The 27,425-nt window shown below is 40.0% G+C and overlaps 1 protein-coding gene across 5 annotated transcripts in view; it reads left to right on the forward strand.

Moving 5' to 3' along the window:
* ZNF516 (zinc finger protein 516) overlaps nucleotides 1–22,550 on the forward strand; it is a 127,826-nt gene extending 105,276 nt beyond the window's left edge. For 3 of the 5 annotated variants that reach the window (XM_072998739.2, XM_020781642.3, XM_072998740.2), the window contains 2 exons: nucleotides 5,068–5,172; nucleotides 20,135–22,550. In XM_072998739.2, the coding sequence (XP_072854840.2) occupies nucleotides 5,068–5,172; nucleotides 20,135–20,355 (326 nt within the window). In that variant the 3' untranslated portion in view covers nucleotides 20,356–22,550. Of the gene's footprint in view, nucleotides 1–5,067; nucleotides 5,173–6,211; nucleotides 6,280–20,134 lie in introns of all 5 variants that reach the window. The other 2 variants (XM_078393522.1, XM_020781643.3) reach the window with 1 other exon arrangement.
* The last annotated feature ends 4,875 nt before the right edge of the window (nucleotides 22,551–27,425 follow it).

A 27,425-nucleotide genomic window follows, 5' to 3' on the forward strand; every position in this document is an offset into this window, starting at 1 on the left:
CTAGCTTGCCTGTCATTTCCTTCTCTGGTCTCTGTACTGAATCCAGTGCTGGTGCAGACAATTAGGATACTTTATACCTGCTTGCACTGCGGTAGCAGTCACTTTGCCATCTGAAGGATCAAATGATGTAGTGATTGTAGTTCTGTCTACCCACGGAAGTGAGAATAATAAGGGTTCTGAAATTATTTTACTGTTTTTGCCAAGTTAAGACCATCTTGTCTAGATGACTTTGTTTTATTTCTGTTTTCATTCACACTCAGTCACCCAACACACACACACACACACACACACACACACACACACACACACACACACACACACACACACACACACACACACACACACACACACACACACACACACACACACACACACACACACACACACACACACACACACACAGAGGCATTATTCATCTTCTGGTTTTGAATATTCAGTACATTTCTCCTTTGCAGTGGCTCTTTATTGCTCCCAGTAGAGCATTCCCTTATGAATGCTTTAATATGCAATGGAACTGGGGCAGGTTTGGAGCTTTGGCTTTAACATTTTAAATTGGCCCTCTGTTCTCAGGAGACAAGCGCACAGTTTTGTTTCCTTCTAGTAACACAGTGATTACCCAATCCCTTGGAGAAATAGTTACAAGTACTGCCAGAATATCAGTGGAAGCTGTTAGCATTTGTATTATGTCAGACATTTATTTGCCAGCTTGATGCTTAAAAACAACAAACCCACCTCAAATCTATAGAGGTTATTTTTCTATTTTAGTATGAGTGTTATTTACAGCAATCATAATATTAAATGTGACACAGGCAGTATGGGAATTACCCCTGCTGTAGTCACTGAAATTTTTGGTATGATAGGAAATTGAAATTTATGTAAATAAAAGTGACTAATATTTATATATATATATATCTTCATCTTCTTAATATAATATAGTTTATCCTAAGAGAGACTTCCACAAAAATGATACTGTGATCTACATAAAACTGTGTCTGCCAAGATCTGCAAATATAAAATTGAACTTCGTTTCCCTTCAAGAATTGGCAAAAACACATTCTCATTTAGGGATGTAAAGGTTTACTTATTTTGCTGTTGCAGGTGGGAGTGAAATTTTTTTAAAAATTTTCTCCCACACTAGGTGAGATTATGTAGATTCACATGTTCAGCATGTTTTTGTAAAAAAATGCAGAACTTGGCCTTTTTATGCAGAAACCATTTTTTCTTGCAGAAAACCTTATTACATGCAGAAAACCTTGCATTTTGCACAAAACATGAAGTTTTAAACACAAAATGCAAATCACAAAACATTTTTCCAAGGGAAAATGCTGTTGCTGGTGAAAATGCTGCTCTTTTTGCTCTCATATAGGAGTGGAAAATCTTGAAGCAGTTGCCCCTTTGTCCCTTCCTTTTAAAGAAGCCTGATTTTCGGCGGGGGTGGGGGAAGGCCAGTGTTGCACTTCACCGTGCACAGTGAGAAATCTCCCTGTTCCCCTTCCCTTCTGCATCTTCCTTTGCTGCCCATATCTGATGTAGAGGTTGCCCCAATTCTTTGGAGAAGCTTTTGAGGGCCCATGGCTGCAGGAGGGAAAGAGAATCACACCCACTTGCCATTGTATGGAAATAAACTAGTTGAGTTGGATTTATTTTATTGGATATGTATTCAGAACAATTCAGAGGCTGTTTTCTACTACAAACATTTCTTCACAGTGAGGTAAGAATGCTTTATATATTTATATAACACAGTGCAGGAAGTTATTTCATTTCTATTTTCTGGTATTTATGTGATGCCTATTGAACAATGGTGTCTGAACTTTCTGTCTTTGGTGAACTCTTTCCACAAGAGAAGAACATTTAGGGGCAGGCACTGAAAACAAAACAAAGGGAAAACGTTTCCTTGGAACTCAACTGTGCAAAATGTAGGCCTGTGGATGTTGTTGAATCACAACTCCTACCAGATCTAGCCAACATAATCAGCAGTGAAGAATTCTGGGAGTTATACTCTTAACAACCTCTGCAGGGCCACACTCTCCCAAGTCTTGCCAAAGTTAGCTGTTTTTGAATGCTTCCAATGTGGTTAACATTACCTGCCATCATCTTAAGAAATAGCTGCACATCTAAATCCACTTTTGCATCCAGTTTGCTACATAGCTGTGTATAGATCTCAAAAATCACCTTAGAGGCAATATCTGATTTCTGGATGTATCTACTTTCCACATTCTTTTCTTATCATTTTACCTCATAAAATTCACAAATTAAATATTTTTGGTGAACATTTTTTCCATAGATAGCACTGCAGTTCAGTACTTATAACACTGAACTTATAACACTAAACGTTTTCCTTGAGATGGGGAATAGATCCTGTCCCTTGTAGAGAGACATAGGCATTAGAACAATTCATCATCTGTAATATTTGAAGGGGAAAAAGAAACATTGTAACAATGGCACAAGAAAAGAAAGTGGAAAGTATTTCATAGATACAGAGCCAGTGTGTGTAACACAGGCATCATGTGTAATTGGCTATTTCTTATATGAATCAGGCAGCAGATTGTGCTCTCTGATAGGAATGAATAATATTTATTTTATTTTATTTATTCGACTTCTATACCATCCATCTGGCTACAAGGCCACTCTGGGTGGTTTACAACACAATAAAACTGACACTTTAAAAATTAGAAAACATAATGGTTATACAATAATCAAAATCAAAATTACAACATACAATCACGCATAACCAAAACAACATCAACATAAATACCACTAATTTGAAAGGCAAGAGGGCGGAGCAGAAATAAGCGCTGAAACTGCCATTGCACTATCAGGGAGTAATCGCTTACAAAGAAAAGTTAGCACTTAGATGTATGGCTAGAGGAAGCTGTTTAAACCTGTTGGTTTTTCTGGTGATTCCAATATCAGGGGCAAGCCCACACCTCCCCCAAACTTTGCCATTCTCCATTATTTCAAATTACAGGTCTATTCATTTTGGTCCCTAAAACTCAATGGATGAAATTCTGTTGCTTAGCATAGTAAGTTGCAGCCAGAATAGGCCCATTGAATCTAGGGAACTTTTGAAGATCCCCATCAATTCAATTGGTCCCTTCTAGGTTAGACTTACTCCTCTAAGCAATGGAATGCCTGTCAATTGAAAGTTAATAATGCTGCATTCTGCTTAATGCTGCTAAAATTTTTGTATTTTATTTATGCTCCAGTGAGGTTACACTCTGAGCAACAGCTTTATATGTATTTTTAATAACTTATTATGGTGCTACGTAATTGGTGATCCTGTTCAAGCAGCCATCCTTCCCTGTCCCACCAAATTCCTTTGCTTTTTCTTTGTTGTTTATTAATTATTTAAAATGTTTTTACCCCACCCTTCTCCTAAAATGAACCCAAGGCAGTTTAGGTTATTAAAAATAATATAAAAGTGAAAAACAATAAATTATTATAATATTAAAAAAGAATTAAACAAATGAATTAAAAACTTGTAGGTAAAAGCAGTATTAAAACAGAGTAGGCCCATTTGAAACAATGGAACTTATGGAGGAGTTTAGCTCACTAAATTCCCACTGATTCAGTGGGCCTACTTTAGTGTTATTTACTATGCTAAGCAACAGGATTTTGGCCACAAAAATCATGGTTAATGCAAACTAAGGTTCATAAAGTAACTTCAGGCCATGGCCACAGTCAGCTAAGGCAGTTTAAGAGAAACACTATAGTGAAGTTCAACATCCCTTGTATGTCCAACAGATAGGAAAGTCAATTAAATATGACTACACATACCGTATGACTGCATTCTTCCTTTTAGTTCAGTGTTGCACTGAAGCATAGGTGGTTTGTAACTGGAACAGAGGAAAACAACCCGTCCAGTATTTTGGGATGAGTTATATAGGAGACCACAAGCCACTCACAACAGTACAGCCTCAGTGTGTTTATATACAAATATTTACTTTTACCATTTTTGGTTGCTTTTTCTAATGCTGAAAATAGCAGTATTAGCAGTAATAGTTTCACGTTCACTGAGCAATACACTTTAGCTGTATCACATTTCTCCTTCTAAAATGCAAATTAAAAGGAGCATACGTTCTATTGTATTAGCCTAGATTCCTTCCCCCCACTGCCCCAACCTTGCAGCATTTGGCAGGTTCACAATTTCGAAACTTCACTGACAGCTGCTAGATTATTATTTTTTTAAAAGCAGGACATGCTATTGGCAAATAAAAACCTTTTTTCCCCACCTCTTTTGAAGAGACTGTTTTACCAAAATAGCAAAGTAGATGCTCAAATATTTTGAGGAAAAAGAAATAACCCAATAAAAGTCAGAGGTGTCCTTTTCGATCAGCTGTAAAAAGACAACGACCAGCCCTTTAAGTCAGATACTGTAAACTGACCTTTGGAAAAAAATGAGAGGTTTGAGTCGTTTTCCACAAATGCTAATGGCCTAGAAAACATGTTTGTCGGAGGCTGGCAGAACACTGCTGTGCTGCTACCCTCTCAAAATGTCTGTAATGACACTTTGATTCACAGATGTCTTCCGCTGTGCCTCAGAGGTCTGGGGTCAAAGCAGCACCGGCAGGCAGGTAAGGCAGGGCTAAAGGTTTGATCAGCTTGTGATGGCTCCACTCACTCCACATTTGTCTCGAAGGTATTGCAGCCCGGGGGGGACAGCCGGGCTCTGGTTCTACTCACTTCCTATTATCCATGTGACTTGTCTCCGCCACGCTGGAGTCACTTTGATTTGCCTGATGTACTGCTTGACAAAGCTGGGTGATGGCTGAAAAGTGGATCCAGCTGCTATGAAAAGCGCACACCTGACATGCCAGTCCTGGTGCGGGCACATCATGGGGAGCATTTTTTAATTCAATGTAATTTATGCATTCTTACAGTCCTGTGTGTGCCTGGCCTGTCAGCTGGTGCCTAGATGAAGGCTGACAGTTGTCATCCAGGGCCTGAAGGTAGCCTCACATAATGACACATTAGACATACTAATGATGTTTTCCTCTGGCATAATGTTTTCTTCTCAACTTTCCTTACTCCTCTCTTTTCCCTCCTCCCTTTCTCTCTCCACCACAGGAATGCTTAGGACACAAACACGCCACGGAGACTATCTCTGCATCGAGTGTGGAAAGGGTTTTACCCAACCTAGCCATCTCAGGACCCACATGAGGTCCCACACAGGTACATTTTCTAAATCTTCCCTCCTTCCAAAAGGGTGGGGGGAAGCACCCTGCTAACAATCATTGCCTTTATTCTTAATTGCCTTTACTAAATTGTTTTATAAAAAAGCTTTTTCCCTCCTCTGAATTTTGTATCATTTCAAATTTGATCAGCATTACTGGTTTTTCATTTCTGACACCTGATTTCTTCCCTTACATGATACTGCACTGTATCTGAAATAAGCTTATTTGTAGAGGTTTCACACACACACACACACACACACACACACACACACACACACACACACACGATTTTAATTAGAGAGCAGAATTCTCTGGAATGAATATGCTAATGAATTCTATTGCCACCAGCACAAACTGAAATCAAAGAACCTTTTAAAACCAAATGTTTAAAAAGAAACAACCCTTGTTTCTCTTCTTGGTGTGTACCTAAAGAGGTCTAGGGTCTTGGTGTTTTGTTTTTAAATGTTACTTTTCTGTAAAAATCTAGTTCCTAATGAGACTGGATAGTGAAAATTTTTCAGTCTCAGTCCTTTTAAAGCTAAAGTGTGAGGTACCATGGAGCATCTGGCAAGCTGAGATCCTAACATGTCAAGATACCTCAGTGGCATTACATGAGACAATTAGGCTAGTAGTTTTTCTTTTATTCCCCCCCTACCTTTTTTTTTCTTTTTCGGAGAAGTGTGAATGATGCATACATAAGCCAGTCTGATGCAAAATGACAGAGGCCAAATGGTAAGTAATTCAAGAAGAGGGTCCCTTTACACAGACACTGATAATTAATGTTGTCAGTGATTGCTTTCTTCAGCACTGAAGTCTGAATTAAAAAGGGCAGTGGCCTTAGGCTGCCATTAGCACACTCTCTTACAGTAAGTGTTACGGTAAATTGGTATTTTCCGGCTACAGGCGAGGAGCTGGTGTCTTTGCTTTTTCCCCACCCTCCCCCCCACATGTGGTTAATCTGTAATGGACTCAAATAATGTACACACACTAACGAAGCTTGAATGTTCATCTGTTAACAAGCCCCCTTGTTCCCACAGTGGTATTTGAGTCTAATGGACTCCGAGGTACTGAAGTTCACACCACCTCCGCAGATGCCCCAAAACAAGTATGTCTTACAATTAATTGGGTATTTGGTTTTTAACATGGTAGCTGGGGGGCGGGGAGAAGTTTCATGGTGATACTCATCAGTAAAGCACTGACTCTTTTAGATAGATACACTGTATAAACAATAATAGTCTTATACTTGTTTTAAATCTTAAAATCTGTGGAGAGCTCTAATCCAAAATGAGCAATTTATTACAGAATGTGGACAAAAATGTTAATAAATGCATTGAAAAGAAAGTTGAGGGGGTAATTTTTGTAAAATGCACAGAAAGTCGTATGAAATTGTCATAGTGGTTTGCAAATTAATTCTTCAGTATATGTCTACCCCCTTTTCTAATTTCTGGAAAGGAGAATCAGTGCAACTAATTCTTAGTCTGTGTTTTCCTGAAGAGTATTCCTATCATAGTATTATACAAGTCTTTATCTTTGAAAGACGCTTATCTTTCAGTCTCTGTGGACTCTGTGTGGTGGTGGTGTGTTTTCCTCTCTTAACATTGCGGAGTATTTCTGTTTCTTGCCAAGTGCCTGGCTGTCCTCTAAATTTTCTTAGTTCTCTTAATGCTCTCAGCTGTCCTGAACATTATGTTTCTTACTTTTTCTTCCTACCCAGTGTTCTGTTGTTGTTGTTTTTACTTCCAAACAGTCCCAGACCATCTTGTTCTCCTCAAACCCTGCATACTATGGCCCTAATACAGAGCTTGGAATTTGCCCCGCACCCAGGTTCTGATCTTCCTTTATGAGCAAGATCCAGTGTCTCCCTCTTGATATTCAAACTGTATTAAATGATGTACATACAGTATATTGTAAATCCCATAACATTCTAACTTGAAATGGGGGTATTTGTATACAAATATGAATATCCCTGCACAGCTGGAGTTAACAAGGGTCCGGCCCCTGGGGCTGGACCATCCACTCACAGATCTGCTGGCAGCGACAGCCCCGCTCATCCTTCCAATCGCTCCCGAGTGCCATTCTCTTCCTAGTCAGCTAGCTACTCTTGGCAGAGGGAGGGAGGATAAGTCTCCCTGCAAGGCTGCCGAGTGGCTAGCCGAACAGTGCTCCAGAGTGATTGGAAGGAAGAGAGGGACCACCACCACAAGTGGACATGTGAGTGGATGGTCCAGCCCCAGGGGCCAGACCCTGTTAACTCCAGCTACGCGGGGATATTCGTATTAGTATACCCCCCCATCTCTAATTCTAACCTATCAGAGGCATCTATCATATTCAGTGTTAGAACATATCCACAATAAAAATGAGCACAGTGGTGGTGTTCACTGAATTGTTCCAAGGGTACTCAGCATAAGGGTGGGAGGAGGAAGGGGCACAGTGGTTAAACCGCTGTACTGCAGCCAGAACTGTGCTCACGACCTGGGGTTCAATCCCAGGTAACGGCTCAAGGTTGACTCAGCCTTCTATCCTTCTGAGGTTGGTAAAATGAGTACCCAGCTCGCTGGGGGTGGGTGGCAATGTGTAGCCTGCATAATTAACTTGTAAACCGCCCAGAGAGTGCTTGAAGCGCTATGGGGCGGTATATAAGCAGCACGCTTCACACTTTGCTTCATTTGGCAATAAGGGCAGATGTGTACATTGCACTGATAACTTTGATGTTTGAGAAGATGGTTTATCTGGCAGGTAACCACCTTACCTGATCCCTAACCCTGGACACGCTGTTCACTAGCGTAACTCCTAGCATTACACTGAGGATTTCCTCAGTGCTGAATACTCCTGGAAGACAGTGCTGAGGGATTGTTGATGAAACCTATATTTGTTACCATTTGAGTGTCTTTAAAGGGGAGGGATCCATTGCCTCCCCTTTGCTTTTACACACCCACATGGTCTACATCAATGGTTACCAACTGACTGCAACTTTCAGAAGCCCTGACTACCAGCTGTGCTGGCTATGGCTTCTGGGAAGCTATTGTACAAGAACTTCTGAGGTCCCAATTTTGGGAAGCACTGAATATTATGAGAGATATCACCTGAGGTTCTTGGCTTGCATCTCTCAGAAAGATCTTGGATATTATGAGAGAGCACACTTCTCAATCCATAAACATGGCATTTTGTTGTTGTTTAGTCATTAAATTGTGTCCGACTCTTCGTGACCCCATGGACCAAAGCATGCCAGGCCCTCCTGTCTTCCACTGCCTCCCGGAGTTTGGTCAAATTCACGTTGGTAGCTTCGATGACACTGTCCAACCATCTCATCCTCTGGAATCCCCTTCTCCTCTTGCCTTCGCACTTTTCCAACATCAAGGTCTTTTCCAAGGAGTCTTCTCTTCTCATGGGATGGCCAAAGTACTGAAGCCTCAGCTTCAGAATCTGTCCTTCCAGTGAGAACTCAGGGTTGATTTCCTTCAGAATGGATAGGTTTGTTCTCCTTGCAATCCAGGGGACTCTCAAGAGTCTCCTCCAGCACCACAATTCAAAAGCATCAATCCTTCAGCGGTCAGCTTTCTTTATGCTCCAGCTCTAACTTCCATACATCACTACAGGGAAAACCATAGCTTTGACTATGCTGACTTTTGTTGGCAAGGTGATGTCTCTGCTTTTTAAGATGCTGTCAAGGTTTGTCATCGCTTTCCTCCCAAGAAGCAGGCGTCTTTTAATTTCATGGCTGCTGTCTCCACCTGCAGTGATCATGGAGCCCAAGAAAGTAAAATTTGTCACTGCCTCCATATCTTCCCCTTCTATTTCCCAGGAGGTGATGTGACCAGCGGCCATGATCTTAGTTTTTTTGATGTTGAGTTTCAGACCGTTTTTTGCACTCTCCTCTTTCACCCTCATTACAAGGTTCTTTAATTCCTCCTCACTTTCTGCCATCAGAGTGGTATCATCAGCATATCTGAGGTTGTTGATATTTCTTCCAGAAATCTTGATTCCGGTTTGGGATTCATCCAGTCCAGCCTTTCACGTGATGCATTCTGCATATAAGTTAAATAAGCAGGGAGACAATATACAGCCTTGTAATACTCCTTTCCTAATTTTGAAGCAATCAGTTGTTCTAACTCTTGCCTCCACATAGAGATTTCTCAGGAGATAGATAAGGTGGTCAGGCACTCACATTTCTTTAAGGACTTCCCATGGCTTGCTGTGGTCCACACAGTCAAAGGCTTTTGCGTAGTCAATGAAGCAGAAGTAAATATTTTTCTGGAACTCTCTGGTTTTCTCCATAATCCAGCGCATGTTAGCAATTTGGTCTCTAGTTCCTCTGCCCCTTCGAAATCCAGCTTGTACTTCTGGGAGTTCTCGGTCCACATACTGCTGAAGCCTACCTTGTAGGATTTTTAGCAAAACCTTGATAGCGTGTGAAATTAGTGCAATTTTATGGTAGTTGGAGCATTCTTTGGCACTGCCCTTTTTTGGGATTGGGATGTAGACTGACCTTTTCCAATCCTCTGGCCACTGCTGAGTTTTCCAAACTTGCTGGCATATTGAGTGTAGCACCTTAACAGCGTCATCTTTTAAGATTTTAAATAATTCAACTGGAATGTCATCTCCTCCAGTGGCCTTGTTGTTAGCCATGCTTTCTAAGGCCCACTTGACTTCACTCTCCAGGATGTCTGGCTCAGGGTCAGCAGCCACACTATCTGGGTTGTTTGGGACATCCAGATCTTTCTTGTATAATTCCTCTGTGTATTCTTGCCACCTCTTCTTGATGTCTTCTCCTTCTGTTAGGTCCCTACCATTTTTGTCTTTTATCATGTCCATCTTTGCATGAAGTGTTCATTTGATTTCTCCAGTGTTCTTGAACAAATCTCTGGTTTTTCCCTTTCTATTATTTTCCTCTGTTTCTTTGCACTGTTCATTTAAGAAGGCTTTGCTATTCTTTGGAAGTCTGCATTCAATTTTCTGTAACTTTCCATATCTCCCTTGAATTTTGTTTCCCTTTTCTCTGCTATTTGTAAGGCCTTGTTGGACAGCTACTTTGCTTTCTTGTATTTCTTTTTCTTTGGCATGTTTTTTGTTGCTGCCTCCTGTACAATGTTACGGACCTCCAACAGTAGGCTCTCTGTCCACCAAATCTAGTTCCTTAAATCTGTTCTTCACTTCCACTGTGTATTCATAACGGATTTCGTTTATATTATACCTGTGTAGCCGAGTGATTTTTCCTACTTTCTTCAGTTTAAACTTGAGTTTTGCTATAAGAAGCTGACCATCAGAGCCACAGTCAGATCCAGGTATTGTTTTTGCTGACTGTATAGAGTTTCTCCATCTTTGGCTGCAGAGAACATAATCAATCTGATTTTGGTATTGCCCATCTGGTGATTTCCATGTGTAGAGTCGCCTCTTGTGTTGTTGGAAAAGAGTGTTTGTGATGACCAGCTTGTTCTCTTGACAAAACTCTATTAGCCTTGCCCTGCTTCATTTTGAACTCCAAGGCCAAACTTCCCTGTTGTTCCTTTTATCTCTTGACTCCCTACTTTAGCATTCCAGTCCTCTAGAATGAGAAGAACATCTTTCTTTGGTGTCAGTTCTAGAAGGTGTTGTAAGTCTTCATAGAATTGGTCAGTTTCAGCCTCTTCAGCATGGGTGGTTGGTACATAAACTTGGATTACTGCGATGTTGAAAGGTCTGCCTTGGATTCGTATTGAAATCATTTTATCATTTTTGAGATTGTATCTCAATACAGCTTTTCCCACTCTTTTGTTGACTATGAGGGCTACTCCATTTCTTTTACAGGATTCTTTCCCACCATAGTAGATATGATAATCATCTGAATTGAATTTTCCCATTCCTGTCCATTTTAGTTCACTGACACCCAGGATGTCAATGTTTATTCTTGCCATCTCATGTGTGACCACATCCAGTTTATCATGGCTCATAGATCTTTCATTCCAGGTTCCTATGCAATATTTTTCTTTGCAGCATCGGACTTTCCTTTCACTTCCAGCTACATCTGCAGCCGAGGATCCTTTCAGCTTTGGCCCAAACACTTCATTAGCTCTGGAGCTACTTGTACTTGTCCTCCATTCTTCCTCAGTAGCATGTTGGATGCCTTCCAACCTGAGGGGCTCCTCTTCCAACGTCATGTCTTTTAGCCTTTTGTTTCCCTCCATGGAGTTATTTTGGCAAAGATAGTGGAGTGGCTTGCCAGTTCCTGCTCCAGGTGGATCATGTTTAGTCAGAACACTCCACTATGTCCTGTCCGTCTTGGGTGTCCCTGCTTGGCATAGCCCATAGCTTCTCTGAATTACTCAGAGGTGCTCTCCCGGATGAATGGGGAGCATGTCCAGCTAGAGAACCAGTGGATAATCTCAATTAACTTAAAATTATGCTAGATTTGAGAATATAGGATAGCTATGTAAGCTGCATATATTCAGATGTCAGTTTCTTGTTGGCCCATTTAATAACACACATATAAGACTTCCAAAAGAAGAGAGCATTCACTTAGTGAAGTCTGGAAATGAATCTCAGCTGCAGTTTGTGGTCTGAAGTATCTTCCAACTGGCACATTTTCATATACGTAGGTACCATCCCATTACTTGTGGAAGGTTCACAGATTAACACAGCTAAAACTGTCACTATGGAAGGCACTGAATTTAGCCAAATAGAGTGGAGGTCCATCAACCTCATTTTAAAAAGTTACTTATGAATGCTTAATTTGGCAAAGTTTAGTCAAACATAGTTGATAGATATTGTAGTTTTATGCTTTTGATCCAAGAACCATAGAACCCCTCACAAATCACTTTTTTTTACAGTCAGGGTTTATGAGTTGTGAAGTATGATGAGGAGTAGAAAGAAAGCATTTTCATAAATAGCACCTGCATGCATGCATGTTTGCACTTCTCCATATTGAAAATTAAAAGTAATAATAACATGGGACATAATATACATGGGATTTGGTGTATTCCACATTCTGTTCCACCTTTACTACATGAAGACGTGCATACACATCATGTGTTCAAATGTTATTAATGTTATGGAAGGAAATGCCCATAGATGTGTGCTACAGTGGAACAGATTGTTTCTGAGAGCACCTCTGTCCATATGGGAGATAACAAATATTGCATTAGAGTCTGTCTGCTTTGATTTGCTGTATGATCATATTGAAGCAGATTTGACAAGCCTTGCAGCACTGTGCAGAAGCCCACCTTTTGTGCAATGGAAATAATTATTAAAAATAGATAGTTGAGGACCACGGATTCCCAAAATACAACTGCAGCAACTAGACTTTAGTTAGTCACATTCTGCCATGCATTAGCTCTGGTTAACACTTTTGCTGTTTAATTATTGAACAGGCCCAGTTCAAGGCATGAGATGACTCCTGTAGGACCTGTATTGAAGTCTGATCTGTTCCTAGCACAATCCTACATTGCACTGATGTTGAATACCTAAGAATACAGTGGTGCCTTGCATTACGGCGTTAATTTGTTCCAGCGAAATCGCTGTAGAATGAAAACGTTGTAATGCGAAATAAAAAAGCCCATAGAAATGCATTAAAACCCAATTAATGCATTCCTATGGGCTTGAAACTCACTGTCCAGCGAAGATCCTCCATAGCGCGGCCATTTTCACTGCCCGTGCAGTGAGGAATCCGTCCCAGAAAAGAGCGGGGAGCCATTTTATTTACCCAGCGGCCATTTTGAAATCGCCAATCAGCTGGCCAAAAATTGTCGTTTTGCTAGAATCGGATCCCGAAGCAGGGAAGCGATCATCGCAAAGCGAAATTCCCCATTGAAACCATCGTAAAGCGATCGGATTTATCTTTTTCTCTCTCAAAACTTTTAATTTGTCCTCTTACTTCATTCAGAAAAAAAGTTTGCCGTAATGCGATTTCGTCGTTAAACGGGGCGCTCGTCTTGTGAGGCACCACTGTATTCTCCTCTCATATGAACTTGGCCATTCATTGAGAATGACTGTTGATGCTCTCCTTTTCATTCTACTGATAACTGTGATTCAGAGAGAGCATTTTCTGTAGCCACATGTAAACTGTGGAAACTGCTTGCCTAAAGAAGTTGTCTTGCTCCTTCCTGGTTGGTCTTCTGCTGTCTTAAACATACTCCCCTCCTTCCCCCCTCTTGAAATCAGGCTTTTGACTTGCTGAGTTTAAGTTTTTTTGCTCTTGGACAATAATATTGTGTCGGATTTATCTTTTTCTCTCTCAAAACTTTTAATTTGTCCTCTTACTTCATTCAGAAAAAAATGTTACTTTGAGCATCTTCAGGTGAAGGCGGGGTGTAAATAGTTTTAATAAACAAATAAACTTCCACTTCAGTTAGCTGTTCCTGATGGAAGAGCCTAGATGCTTGGATTAGCTGCTGATGTTACACTTTAATGGGAAGGACAACAGAATGGGTGTGAAGAGAACGGCCCATTCCACTGATACGTATGAAATCCCGATTGCAGAGATCCACACCAAAGGGCCCATTTGATTCTCAAATGGAGCTGTTCCACTGTTTTCAGTGGAACTGTTGGAAGCTGCCGGGTACTGGAAACTCGATTAGGTCAAGTGACACTGGTGTGCACCACTAAATTCAAAATGTGTGTGGGGGGAGGGGTATCATGTACAGTTTTTAGAGTATTTTTATACCCTGAAGTCTTATAGTAATTAATAAGCATGTATCATAATTCTCAAAAAATAATAACAATGAAAAGATCAAAGTATAATTAGAAAAAGAGAAACAAAAAAAACCCCTCAGATGACTTCAACATTCTTGAATAGAAAGGTTTCTTTTTAAAAGGCTGACAGTACAGATGAATACATTTTAACATACAACCCAACGTCCATGTGTTTGAGAAAGAAAGAATAAAAACAATGAGATCAAAGGGAAATATAGCAAATACTACTACATGATGCCATTTTTTGACAATTTTTTTCTCCCTGTTTTAAGTGCCAGTGGTAACGTGGCAAGGAATCAAATTCCAGTTGAAAATAAAATGAAACTACCAACTTCAATATATTTAACTAAAATCCCTGTTTATGACATTGGCTGACATATGGTATATCTGCTTCCTTGAGTCTTTTAAAATATGATGAATAGTTTATTTCTGATTATTGCAAATGCTATTTGTAAATTGTTACGTGGTGTTCAAGAACTGCATTAATCAAAATAATGTATGATGAACAAATAAATGGCAGTCTAATTCATCTCCTTCACAGTAGCAAATGTTGTTGTACAAACAATTAAGGGTTAGGTGGGTTTATGTTTGAAAATTACTCTTCATTTTCTGTCTTGTAGGTCAGATAAAACAGAGTATATATGAGCAACCTTTAATTTTTAGTTGAATTTGCATTCCCTCAGTCAGTCACTTCACTATGGTATATTTAAAAAATTAATTTAAATATAACATATAAACCTGCAGTCATTAATTTCTCCAGTAGACTCTCCTTGGAAAGAGGAAAGAATGGGTTTAGACTTTCGGTAACTGGGCTAATTCACAGACCTGCAGAGAGGTTGCATGGCCCTCTGTTGTTCCTATATAGTGGTGGCTGATCCTTTTTCCCCCAGTGGGGAAAAAATTGATGAATATTGTGGCTATCTACTTTGTTGCCCTTATTTATTTGGCCCTCACAAAGGCTCACACCCTTTTTCCTTCACGCTGCCACCAGGTATTCTCCTAATACCAATCATGTTATACACGTGTCCTGCCAAAACTAAGGGTTATTGAACTTAGGAATCAGAGGTTTAATTAACAAATATTCTTTTATTGTTAAGTAAATCATAAAAGTAAATCACATATAACTGTATCAGGTAGTAACACGGGTTGGATTATGTATGGAATCACTTTTTATTCCAAACTACTATATACTTTCAATCAATATCTCTCTTGTAGTACATATAACTTCATTCCTGCTTGTTCAATATATTTTAATCCTCACAATTCTTTCTCCTAACACTCTCAGCTCAATTCACTAACCCTCTCCTTCTCTCTCCTAAACCCTAACTGCCATTCCACATCTCCAACTGTCTCTCTGACTCCGCCCCTCCTGCCCTATCCTTGGCTCCTCCCCCTTGAGCTTCTGTGATGGACAGACAGGAATGACGTCACTTGTTAGCATTTCAGTACAAATATTTTCATCAAGGATGAGAAAATTTGCAAGTATTCATTACACTCTTTGAGTGTACAGGAGACTGAAAGGGTCGCTGTTTATATTGGGGCAATATGCATCAAAAGATAATCATATGGAAATGTACAAAAATGCTGCAAGAAGCACTGGTTCAGACTTACTAAGCTCAAAGTTTGTAGGTTAAACCCAGAGAATCCCATATATGGAGGTTCATTCATGAAATTTTCAATTGCTAGGAAGGTGGGAAGCTAGTTTTAGAAAATTCCCAGTTCCATATGCAACCCTTTGCATTTCTTGAAAATATGTTTCAGATGGTTGGAGTAGATTCCTGAATCTAGATGGGTGGGATAAAAATGGAACAAACAAACAAATAAGTAAATAAATAAGTAACTAGGAGAACTCTGTGGACATGATTCAAATGACTGCATGGTGAAAATTGCCTTCTTTTGCCTTTTCATGAGTGGCATCTTCTGCCAGATCACCCGTGCTTGCAGAGTAGAAAATCTAATCCCACATCCACACCTCTGTGCTATATCACTTCTTCATTTAGAGGAGAAGTGAAGTTAAAATCCCAAATTTGTGTTGTAAGCAAGAGAAAATCCCATTTTTCACTACTTCATAATAGCTTCTGCTTTCTTAGTTCTCTTATATCTTGGCATCTGTATGTTGGTGAAATCAAACTTGCAGCATATTTCTTCGTGAGAAATAAGAATCCAGAGATAAGACAGTCTTTGGTGCCCTAGCAACCCCATGTTAGCATGGTAAGAAAGCGACATGGACCCAGACATGTGTAGTCTGGCTTTCTCTATTTTTCTTTCAAGAGATTCAGTGCTTGAATTCTTGAAATGTGCAGTACAGCAGATGAAGGCTTTACAGGCATCAAGTATACTTTGGAAAATCTGTAAGGGCATTTGTGACACTATGGTTTTTACTCTGCAATAATTCTTTCTAAAAAGCAGAATGGTAACCTCAGTAATTTTGGATCTTTTCAAAATGGTAACGCAAACAGATTGGACTTCAGAAGAAAATTTAAGGCACCTTCTGAGCCCCAAAGACTGTTGTGAGTAGCCTAGTTTTGACAGCCTGGAACACCAATAGTGTTTTTTAAAATCTTCTGACAGATGAAGCATGTTGTTTCATCAGAGGCAATCTCATTTGGTTTGGAGAAAAACAGTGTTTGAATGCTTATTTTCAATCTGTACAAGCAGTTTTTATGGCATGCACTCAAATAACTGATTTGAAGTTGTTGGATTTGGGGCCATTTCAGATAGCCCCTATTATTGGATACCTTGAATATCTCCAGAGCCCCAACCTGTAATGGCTGCAGTTCATCTCTTCTTTTACACAAGAAGGAAATTCTTCAGATGCTCTTTTTAAACTTTTCCCACTCTCTTTACCACTTTGCCTGATGATAATGGAGACATCCACATAAGAAAATTGCATATTCTAATTTAGCACAAGGGGCCCTGTTCCCGTCTTAAGTAACACCAGTGTGCAGAAAATTTTGCTCCTAGCTATGACCTTCTCCTGTTGTACCCAATGTTGTACCCAGAGAGAATTCTACTAACTTGGACTTCTTAGAAAAGAATTCTCACTGCCTCCTACTTAACTGTCTCAGCCTCTGGCCTTTTCTTCACTCTTTATGTTGAGGGACAGCAATAACCCCTTTCATGTTCCTATACTACGTATAAAATTTTCTTGAGGGCAACCCTTCCAAAGAAATCACTGATAAATGTCCTAATTATATCTTCAGGCCAGGGTCCCTTATTCCATCTTTTATCTCCCTCCCCCGTTTTTTTGTTTTTCTGACATTTTTTTTACCCAGAGAAATTAGAACAAGCTGTTCCTTTTCCCTCTTACCACAAAAAACCTTGCCATGTTTCCCAGTGTACCTTTAATTTGGGGGGGGGGGAGCATGCACACTTGCTTTTGCAGGTCCTTTTTAAAAAAACAAACATTAATGACAAACAACAACTCTTAGAATTGCATGCCTGTCCGTTGGGCACAAGGTAGCCATGCGAAAATATAAGACATCTTTCTTAGTTTACTGCCAGCAATCCAGCATCCAACTAAAGAAGTTTTATCACATCTCTCACCCCTGTTACCGTTTCCTACATTTCAAATATACTGCTGCCTGTACGGCTGCTTTCCTCCTGTCCCTCCTTTAATTTTGTTGCAAATCTTCCCTACTCACCGCAGACTTTGACTGGTAAATGTCATGAATCTTGAGCTGGCCTTAATTAGGATTTTTCTAAATCTATTAACAAAAGAGAAAGAGTTAATACATTATGTCAAGCCACACTGGCTTTTCTTTAGCTCTTTCCAGGACTGCCATAGGCGCAGATTGAAATTTACTGGGAATATTTTCACATAGACGCTTCGTCTGAGGTTGTGTTAATTTTAAATGGTCTGTTTCCCTTCATCAAGGCTTTGGCTTAAGGTTAATGTATGAACGTAAGATGCATCTTGCCATGTAGCTTTAGCTGTCAGGATTGTAAGCCACATTGTTCAGACACTGCAGCTCAGAATGCCATTGCCTGGGAGCTACAGGCTTCCATTTATTCATTGCTTTATTTTGAGGTTCACTTGGGTGTACAGAAGCCTTTGTGTTTTCCCACTGCGGTCAAACTCTTATATTTTGACATGACATAATGAGAGTGATGCTTTGTCTTTGTAGCTCCCTAACCATGGTAGGTTTGACCAATGCAAGCTCTAATTTCCTTTGATGGATGAATTGCAAAAATTATTAATAATAAAAATTTAAAGGAGGGATACATGAAACTTTCATGTACTACTGATCCATTTTTTAGAGGCTTTTTGGAGGATCAGTGAAAGAACAAAAAAATAAACAAAAGAACCTCTTGTGGGTTCCCCCCCCCATTGAAACATAGAAGGCCCGTCTTTTATATTTGCACCTGAAATTTTTCACAATGCATAAGTTGTCATCTTACTTAATTGCTTTTTGTTCCAAGAGGAGGGCATAGTTGGTAAAGACAGTAATCAGGTTATGAAGTGAAGCTGGGGCTTGATAAAACCATGCAAGAAAGCTGAAATACAGTGATGCAAAGGCTGTTCTGTGTTTTGAGCAATGTGTGTAACATAGTTTCTTGTGTGGTTCCATGCAAATGGAAGCTCTGTTGTTGGTTATGTGGGGCTCTTTTTGTGTAGTTGTGTATGGGTGTGTGGTTATACCTGGAACTACCCATGAGTTAGATTCTGCACAATAATACTTCAAGGAGCCATGCACAAAACTTCTTAAATTTATGAGTAAGGTTAGTTCTTGTGTTCTCAGGAACAGGATAGCATACTACAGTGGTGCCTCGCAAGACGATGTTAATTCATTCCGTGAAATCACTGTCTTACGAAAACATCATCTGCGAAATGAAAAAGCCCATTGAAATGCATTGAAACTGGTTCAGTGCGTTCCAATGGGCTGAAAACTCAACGTCCAGCGAAGATTCTCCATAGGGGCGGCCATTTTCGCTGCCTGTGAAGCAGGGAATCCGTCCCTAAACACAGAGGGGAGCCATTTTAATTATCCAGTGGTCATTTTGAAACCACCGATCAGCTGCTAAAAAAACATTGTTTTGCGAAGAATCGGTTCCCGAAGTAGGGAACCAATCATCGCAAAGCGAAAAAACCCTATTTAGACCATCGTTTTGCGATCGCAAAAACATCATTGTGAAGTGGTTTTGTCGTTTAACGAGGTAATCCTTAAGCGAGGCACCACTGTATTTAGGTAGAACATTAAATAGACTGTATACATCCCAGCAAGAGTCAGTGTGGTACAGAATGGAGTGGTTCCAGATGTGGAAGCTCATTGGGCAGTGGCAGTGCTGAAACCATTCCTTTAATATTTCATTTATTGTCATAATCTTACTAGGGTCACCCTAAGTCAGATGCAGCTTGATGGGATATGGCACACACATGCATCCCAGACTGTTAAATGGTGTGTGTTCCTTCTTTGCTCTCTCTTTTGTGTTTTGTTTTCATTTGAACCAAAAAGATAGTCCTAGCTACTGTACTCTGGTTAAGGAGGTTGAAGTGTACAGCATAATAACTCAGCATCATTCGGCTTTTTACTGTAATTATCGGAATATTCCATCATACAGAATGGGTGCGTACTGCCTTTAAACTCCCTTCAGAACTATGCAAAGCAGAACATCAGTGGTCTACTCCTTCCTGGTAAGGAACTGTTACATGTTAAGCCAAGTTAAATTACTAGTAAGGTGCCCATAATACAGTATCAACTGAATCTGTATACAGTACTAGTGGGCTGCCTTAATCAGACAGGGAAACTTGCTTGCCTTCTTACCTGAATGGCTGTTTCTTTGTACCTTCTATCTATGGACAGAGGAAGAAGTACAGGAAGAAAAACAGTTTAAGACACTTGGGTCCCCAGATATGGGTCATTACACCACTCCTAAGAGCGTTAAACTAGTACTGTCACCATTATCTTCTCATTCAGTTATAAATCCCCTCAGTTAAAATGAAATTTTGCATTCCTCCTTTCCCTCTAGTCTTCTCTCCTTCTTCTAGCTATTCTTAACCTTTTCCTAAATGCTCCTTCAGTCACTATTATTTGCTATTCTACTATGTCATAGAGTTTATAAGAACTTGACGTGCTGTGCTCTCTTCGGTGATGATTAAAAATAACTCTTTGTGATGTATTAGGTCAGCAGTGATGCACATAATGCTAATAAAAAGGCGGCTAGGGCCAGTGAAAAGGTATGACGGCTCTAACCTAGAAATGGAAAAGTTGTCACCAGGAAATAAGAATAATGAGATGCTCTCTCTCCTTCCTTGTTCTGTCCTCTCTCTATGTGTGTGTATTTTTTTCTTTTAGGTGAGAGACCATTCCAGTGCAGATATTGTCCATACAGTGCCTCTCAGAAAGGCAACTTAAAAACACATGTCCAGTGTGTACATCGGGTACCCTTTGACAACAGCCAGTATCCTGACCGACGGTTTGAGCAGCCTCTGTATAATTATTCTAACACCCCGATGGAAGAACAGCTGGAAAACATCCTTGCAATCCATCTAGTCCCTGGAGCAACTGTGTTATAGTGAGACTCATGCTTTGTGTTTTTATAGAAGAGGGATGCCTCTGGACCGTTAATCATTTTAGAATAAATGAAGAAGCTACACAAGATATATACAAATAGATGTACTAATCAGTCCCCGTGGTTTCTTATATCTGTTATAATAAACCATGGCAGTGGCAAGCTTTGTGATGGTGCGAGGAATCTATATTAATCAAGATAACTTTTCTAGACACTGGAAAAAAAATAAACTTTATATGATTTGGAGGGCTGCACTGCAACAAAATCCTCTCTCATGGTTCTTTGATTCATTTTATTTTTATTTTTATTTTGGGTGGGGGGAAGAAAACCAGGGAGGATTTGGCAGTGTGAGAAGGAATGATAAATGAAATTGCCATTAGCTGTCACGCTGGAGGAGGAGAAACCCGCAACTACTTCTTTTCTTTATTTATTAAAAAGAAGAAGAAAAAAAGAGAGAGAAAGAAATAGAAGAAAGCAAAATGGAGGAGGAACTCCGTGCTGTGAAAGCCAAGCTTGATGAAGGAGAGAAGGGGACTAAAGGAGGAGGCCATCATTCTGCAGCGAGGTTGTTTCATGGTCACTGTGTTTCTGGTGGGCTTATCCTTGCCTGCACACCATTAATAGTATGTGAATATGGAAATCAAAACACTTCTTAAGAAACATGTATTTTCTCACTTTGGAAAGAAAAGAAACAGCTAGTCAAACACTAAGAAGAAGAAACAGGCTTCTGGTTTTTTGTTGGTTTTTTTTTTTTTTGCTTGTTTTGTTCTTTTTTTGTTTTGTTTTGTTTAACTCTCAGGGCCTTTCTGTTTGTTCATTCTGCTATTTCTTCTTTTAACAGTGCAACTTTCTGTGACCTGATCACAAAAAGAAATGTGCATACTTTTAAAAAAGAGAATTAAAAGGAGAGGAAGTATTTGATTCAGCTGTTTAAAGCTGGTTGGTATGCTTCTGATAGAAAACAGAGAGAGGAAAGGCAGATCTTGGGCTCTTAGGGTACTTTATGTACCTGCTTTTTTTCTGCAGCAAACCAGTTACACATTATGGGCCCTGGTAGTGTTTTTTTTTTTGGGGGGGGAAGTAACTTCTTTTGTGGTGGCAGGTCAGTGTTCATTTAACGTGTCATGTCTTGCATTTGGTAATCACTGGGGTGAGAGGGAGAGAAAGGATGCTTTATATACCTCTTCTACAGTAGCTCTTTTAAATGCAAGTTTTCAAGGTAGGGGGTTGAGGGTGGCAGGTTCTTAACCATGCAGTGTCTGTAGTTTATTATATATATATTCCACAGGTATAAATATTTTCTTTTCCTTTATTGCTGTGACACTGTGTGTGATGGTAATAATTCAGAGTTCGAGATTTTGCACATATAATTTTATGCATCATCATAAAAAAATGCTGCCTTGAAAAAAATATTGTGAATTTTTTTGCAAAAAAAAAGCTTTACTAGTTTTTTTAATTGTAACATTTTTGTAAAGGCAGGAATATGGATTTTTTAAAAAAACTAGCACGCTAATTATATTTTTCAAAAAAAGCAATAATTTTACGTGTACAGAAATGGCGCTAACCTTTTAATACTGATTGAGAGCAGCCGTTTACATTCTACAATAATGGGATAGTGCTGTTTTTGTAGTAAATGGGCTTCTTACACAAAGATTTTTAATACATTGTTTTTTTCTGTTCTAATCTTGGTTTTGTCTATATTTGAATTGGGATTGTACCTTTTGCAAATGACTTGACTGTTCTTGCTTTGCAGTTGTTGACAATAATTCAGTTGTAACATTTGTATGTAGTTTCCTGGATTGGATTTTTTTTTTTTAATTTCCTTCCTCATCTGTGTACACCAGCTGTAGGCCAGCTGTAATCCTGGTACAGCTGAGAATGTCTGTGTAAAATGCCTATATAAGTGATTGTAACCAGCTCTCTTTCGAAGTTGTTCTGAAGAAATTCGCATAGACACATTCCACCCTCCCCTTTTCTACCCCATGTATCCCACTCTGTTTTCATCTCCCTACCTCACCCCCACCATCTTTTAACAATTGATCAATTTGGGATTCACACTTAAGTGCTACCTGTTCCCTTTATCAAGCACTTATTTTCCTTATTTGAAGTTAAACAGACAAGGATTGAGGATGCACGGAGGAAGCTTTGGTGCCCATTTGTGCGTTTGCAGTTATTAAAAACCCTTCTGTCCCCCCAAAAGTGAGACGAGTTATAATTTTTTTCCTATTAGTTGGGGTGGGTGTGTGTGTGTGTGTGTGTGTGTGTGTGTGTGTGTGTGTGTGTGTTTATTGTTTTAAAATTGTGTTTTGGGAGTGGTATGCGTTTGCCTCCCCCTGCCCCCCGGTATTTTTGCAAGCTAAAAGGGGAAGGATATTGGTTAATATTTAGAGTTTAAAATCTCTTCCTGGAGACTGTTTACTTCAGGACTGTCAGACACAGAGAGAAGAAAACTACTGTCACTGCCATTACCAGGGTACTAATCAGCAAAGTTTACAATCATAATTTAGCTACATGAAGAACAACAGCAGGGGAAATCAGTTTAAATAATTATATGCTGTGTATAGCAGAGAAATGAGATTTTCACTTAATTAAACAAGAAATAGGGAGGGAAAAGGGGGGAAGCCTTCATTAAAGACCAGCCGTTCTCACGTGTGAATCCCAAGCTTGGTAATTTCCTCTTTGTTATCCATATTGTATCGATTTGTTAATTTAGTTAGACCCTAGTGCTTAGTTTGATTTGTGTTCTTATTTATTTAGGTCTTTGGGTTTGAAATAGCTTTTTTAAAAAAAAAAAAGGAGAAAAGAAAAAAGGAAACGATAATGTTGTAGCATGACACTCTCTGTAAGCCATCTTCTGACTGTTACAAAGACTTTCTACTACCTCTATCAATCTATTTCTTTTCTTTAAGAGGTTTTCTACAGTGTTGGAGTCTAATGTACCTTAGACAATAAAGGGTTCAGTTATGAGCACTGAAGATAGTGTTTCAGCAATCCCTTTCTCCATTCTTCTTTTCATATATATATATTTTGCTGTGTACCCTCCTATAAAAAAAGTGAGCTTCCTGGTTCTAACAGCTCCTCCATTCCTGTGCGCAAAAATATGGTACAATTGCTAGTACCAAGACTATGGAGTATGTTATCTTTCAAAAGTTTGATAAGTTTGTTTTCACTGATATATTCCTAAGATTAATTACAGTGCAAATAAATGACTCTGCTTTTGTGTTATTGAAAAGAGAATTAAAAATACATTTGTGGCAGGGGAGGGGGAATTAGATTTAAACATTGAAGCCACTTCACTGCATCTCTCATTTATTATTTTATTTTTATTTTGGGAAATCGTTGCCAGAAGACACAAGTCTCCATATAATCAGGTTCAAATTAGAGATACGTACAGATTATGGAAGTTTGGACATCTAGTTCACACCCTGCAAGAGGACAGACTCCTGGGCTGCCAAATACATCCTGTTATTGAGACAGGAGAATGCCATGTGCAGAAAGCAAGAGTGAACAACGCTTCTTAGGTAACACCATTTAAAGGCTGTATAACAAGACAAGCTGGATAGCTAAAGCTTCCCTGCCAACCCACTTAGGAAAATAAGAAGCTCCTTGTATAGAGTCACACACAATTGGTCTGTCTAGCTCGGTGTTGTCATTACAGACTGGCAGAGTCTCTCCAGGTTTCCAGACAGAGCTATTTTGTTTTCCTGCCTGGAAACACTGGGAGTTGGACCAGATATGTTCTGTATGCAAAGCTTTGCCATTGAGCTACTCCATTTCCCCTACTAAGAATTATGTAATGGACCTTAACTAGTACTCATGTTCCAATAACTGCTAGGTACAAATATTTGATTCAGTTTTGACATGGGGTTAACAGCCTTCTGAAGTAGGATTATGAACACATAGATGTTTTCAAAGATACAAATGGAGTGTTGCACACACAGTAGCATCCAGATTTCCAGCCCTCCCAGCACCACACCCGATTGCTGTGCTGAAAACGTGTGCCAGAACGTGACCACCAGCACCCTCAAACAGTTTTGCAGAGTCCACGGGGTGCTGGAGTTTTGAGGGAGATAGTACTTCTGTTGATGCAGTGATGGGCTTGAATCCTTTCCAAAGCAAGCGCAACATCCCCATGCAGTTACCCCACCAATATAATTAATCTGTGGTGACAGGGAAAAAAATGATAGGATTCTAAATTAAGTATGAAAGATCAAGACTGGAAGACCTTGATTAGAAATGGTTTCATGGTTGGCTTGGAATTTCTCGCCCCTTATCACTTCTCTCATACATCAAAATATCCTTCAATAAAACAAGTTTTCAGTGCAAGGTTCTGTTGTGGGTACGGATCATGCACTCTTCAGTCCAGTTTCTTTTGCCAGAAGGGATGCTTTAACAATCAAAAGGGCAACTGTTTTGAGAAGTGTTCCGATTACTGCGATGCTATCCAGAAAATTTCACAGCCAAAGACAAGTAAAAAGGGTTCCATCAATGACATTTTCCCAAAAATGTTTGTGTCTTGAAACATCGGCACTAGGTCCGCCTGTGAATTCGGCCAGTGCATTCATTTGGCCAAATCCCAAACCAAACTGGGCTGATTCAGACTGGTTCAGAATAGATCTGAATTAGACCAGTCTGAATCAGATTCAGTAAGAGAAAAGCCAGACAGCATGGCTCCAAAGTGTTGCAGAACAGCACCATGTAAGGAGGTGGAGGAGGGGAGGGGACCTAGACATTACTCATTGGCAATTCAAGCTTCAATCTGGGGCAAGAATCTCACCAGCAATGTTCACTTACATTATCTAAGGGGAAGGTAAGGTGAACTTGTATCTCCCTGTCTTGTGCTCTCTGCTTGTCTGCTAGCAAAGAAACTGTTTTTGAAAGAGCTTTGTCTGAATCTGGTAACAGCTTTATTGCTTCAATTTAATTCATTCTACTTGCTAACCCAATTCAGTTTTATCCCTCCTTAGTCTCTATATTTGTTGTTTATTTGTGTATCTGCTAAGTAGGGATGTGGTGGCGCTGTGGGCTAAACCGCAGAAGCCTGTGCTGCAAGGTCAGAAGACCAAGCAGTCGTAAGATCGAATCCACACGACGGAGTGAGCGCCTGTCGCTTGTCCCAGCTCCCGCCAACCTAGCGGTTCGAAAGCATGCAAATGCGAGTAGATTAATAGGGACTACCTCGGTGGGAAGGTAACAGCGTTCCGTGTCTAAGTCGCACTGGCCATGTGACCACGGAAGATTGTCTTCGGACAAAAACGCTGGCTCTATGGCTTGGAAACGGGGATGAGCACCGCCCCCTAGAGTCGAACACGACTGGACAAAAATTGTCAAGGGGAACCTTTACCTTTACCTTGTGTATCTGCTGGTTTCTCAACCCTTCCACTCCCCTCAGTTTACATATACAACACAGGTGTTAACAAAGCTTATAGTATATCAGACTCTTCATTTTGAAGCAAACATTAAAAGGTGGATAGTAGAAAAAGCGACTGATGTATTTGTCTGCAGTGTGGCAATATTACCACACTGAGGAGACTAACTTGTCTTCAGATGCTAATTGCTTACATGAGTGTTATGGCAGTTTCCTACTGCCCGCCTCTGAGAGATGAGAAGAATTGGATCCACATCACGTTGGCTCAACCCAAACCATATAAGGACTGTAAAGGAATCAGTTGACCTTTTCCTAGACCTGCTATGAGGGACTCATCTCTAGTACCTAGTATCCTGTGTCTGATTTTGAGATAAACGTTAGACTAAATCAAAAACGAATCACGAAAGAGTTGTAGGCTATATTCAGTGCTGGATGCCATATCGCACAACAACAGAATCTATCCTAGCCTTCCCTTGACCACCCCAAATTGGAGACTCAGTGGTATGAGAGATGCTTCAGAGTCATTTCATGGGTGGCTTCTAGGGTTGCATAAGGGAAGGAAGCTTCCCAACAAGTGGCAGCATCATGTTTTAGGCTGTTGGCTAAAAACTTTTACTGAACAACCCTGGGTAGGGTCATAGACAACAAAGCAGTTCATTTAAAAGTAGATCTCTCTTGCAGCTTTTAAAATGTGTGTGATGGGGTTTGGTTTTCTCTACTTTAGCTGTAAGTAATTGCTCCTAGGTATACAGCTATGATGATAATGTCACATGGCTATTCCTAGAAGATGTCAATGAAAACTGAAAAGTCCGTGTCTATTATATTTCTTATCCTTCTAAGAAGAAGCATCTAGATCTCTTTCACACAAAATCCTGCATAAACATGGATAACAGTTGAATGGTTGCCCATTTCAGATTCGGTTACAAATATTTGAAGAGTATGATGGAAAAAAACCCCCACAATAAAATCAGCAAAAACAAAATAAGGTAAGTGTTAATATGCTACCTGAATATTTGCATGTATGCCTTCAACTGATTATGTTGTACCACAGAACCGGAGATGTAAAAAAATGTTAGATCAGACTAAACATCTCTCACTGATTAGATGCAACCTCATGTCCTTACAGTTTACTGACAATATACAGTGGTGCCCCGCATGACGACGATAATCCATTCTGGGAAAATTGCTGGTAAGCAAAATCGTTGTCATGCGAAAAGCCTTTCCCCATTGGAATGCACTGAAACTCGGTTTAATGTGTTCCAATGGGATAAATACCTGGTTGTCCAGTGAAGATCGCCCATAGGGAAGCTGTTTTGCGAGCGCTGATCAGCTGTTAAAATGGCTGCCCTGCGAAGCATGGGTCCGGAAAACACAGGGCAGCCATTTTAGGAAGCCGACGATCGTTGGAAAAAATTGTCGTTTTGCAAATAAATGGAACGTGAAGCATGGACCTAATCGACATCCAGCGGAATTCCCCATAGGAATGACTGTTTTGCGAATCGCTATAGCGATCGCAAAAAGTCATCATGCAGTTTCGTCGTACAGTGGGGTCGTCGGCTAGCGAAGTACCACTGTACCATTCCTTACTTGTAATTTCTTGGGCATGCAACAAACTAACAGTATCAAAAAGTGTGACTCTGCAGGATGCTGATGTAACTCCCTTGGAACCAAGAAGCATGACGCTCTGTAAGAAGCCAGCTTGCTGA

This window comes from Pogona vitticeps, chromosome 4 (genome assembly GCF_051106095.1).
Source record: "Pogona vitticeps strain Pit_001003342236 chromosome 4, PviZW2.1, whole genome shotgun sequence".
Taxonomy (NCBI): Eukaryota; Metazoa; Chordata; class Lepidosauria; order Squamata; family Agamidae; genus Pogona; species Pogona vitticeps.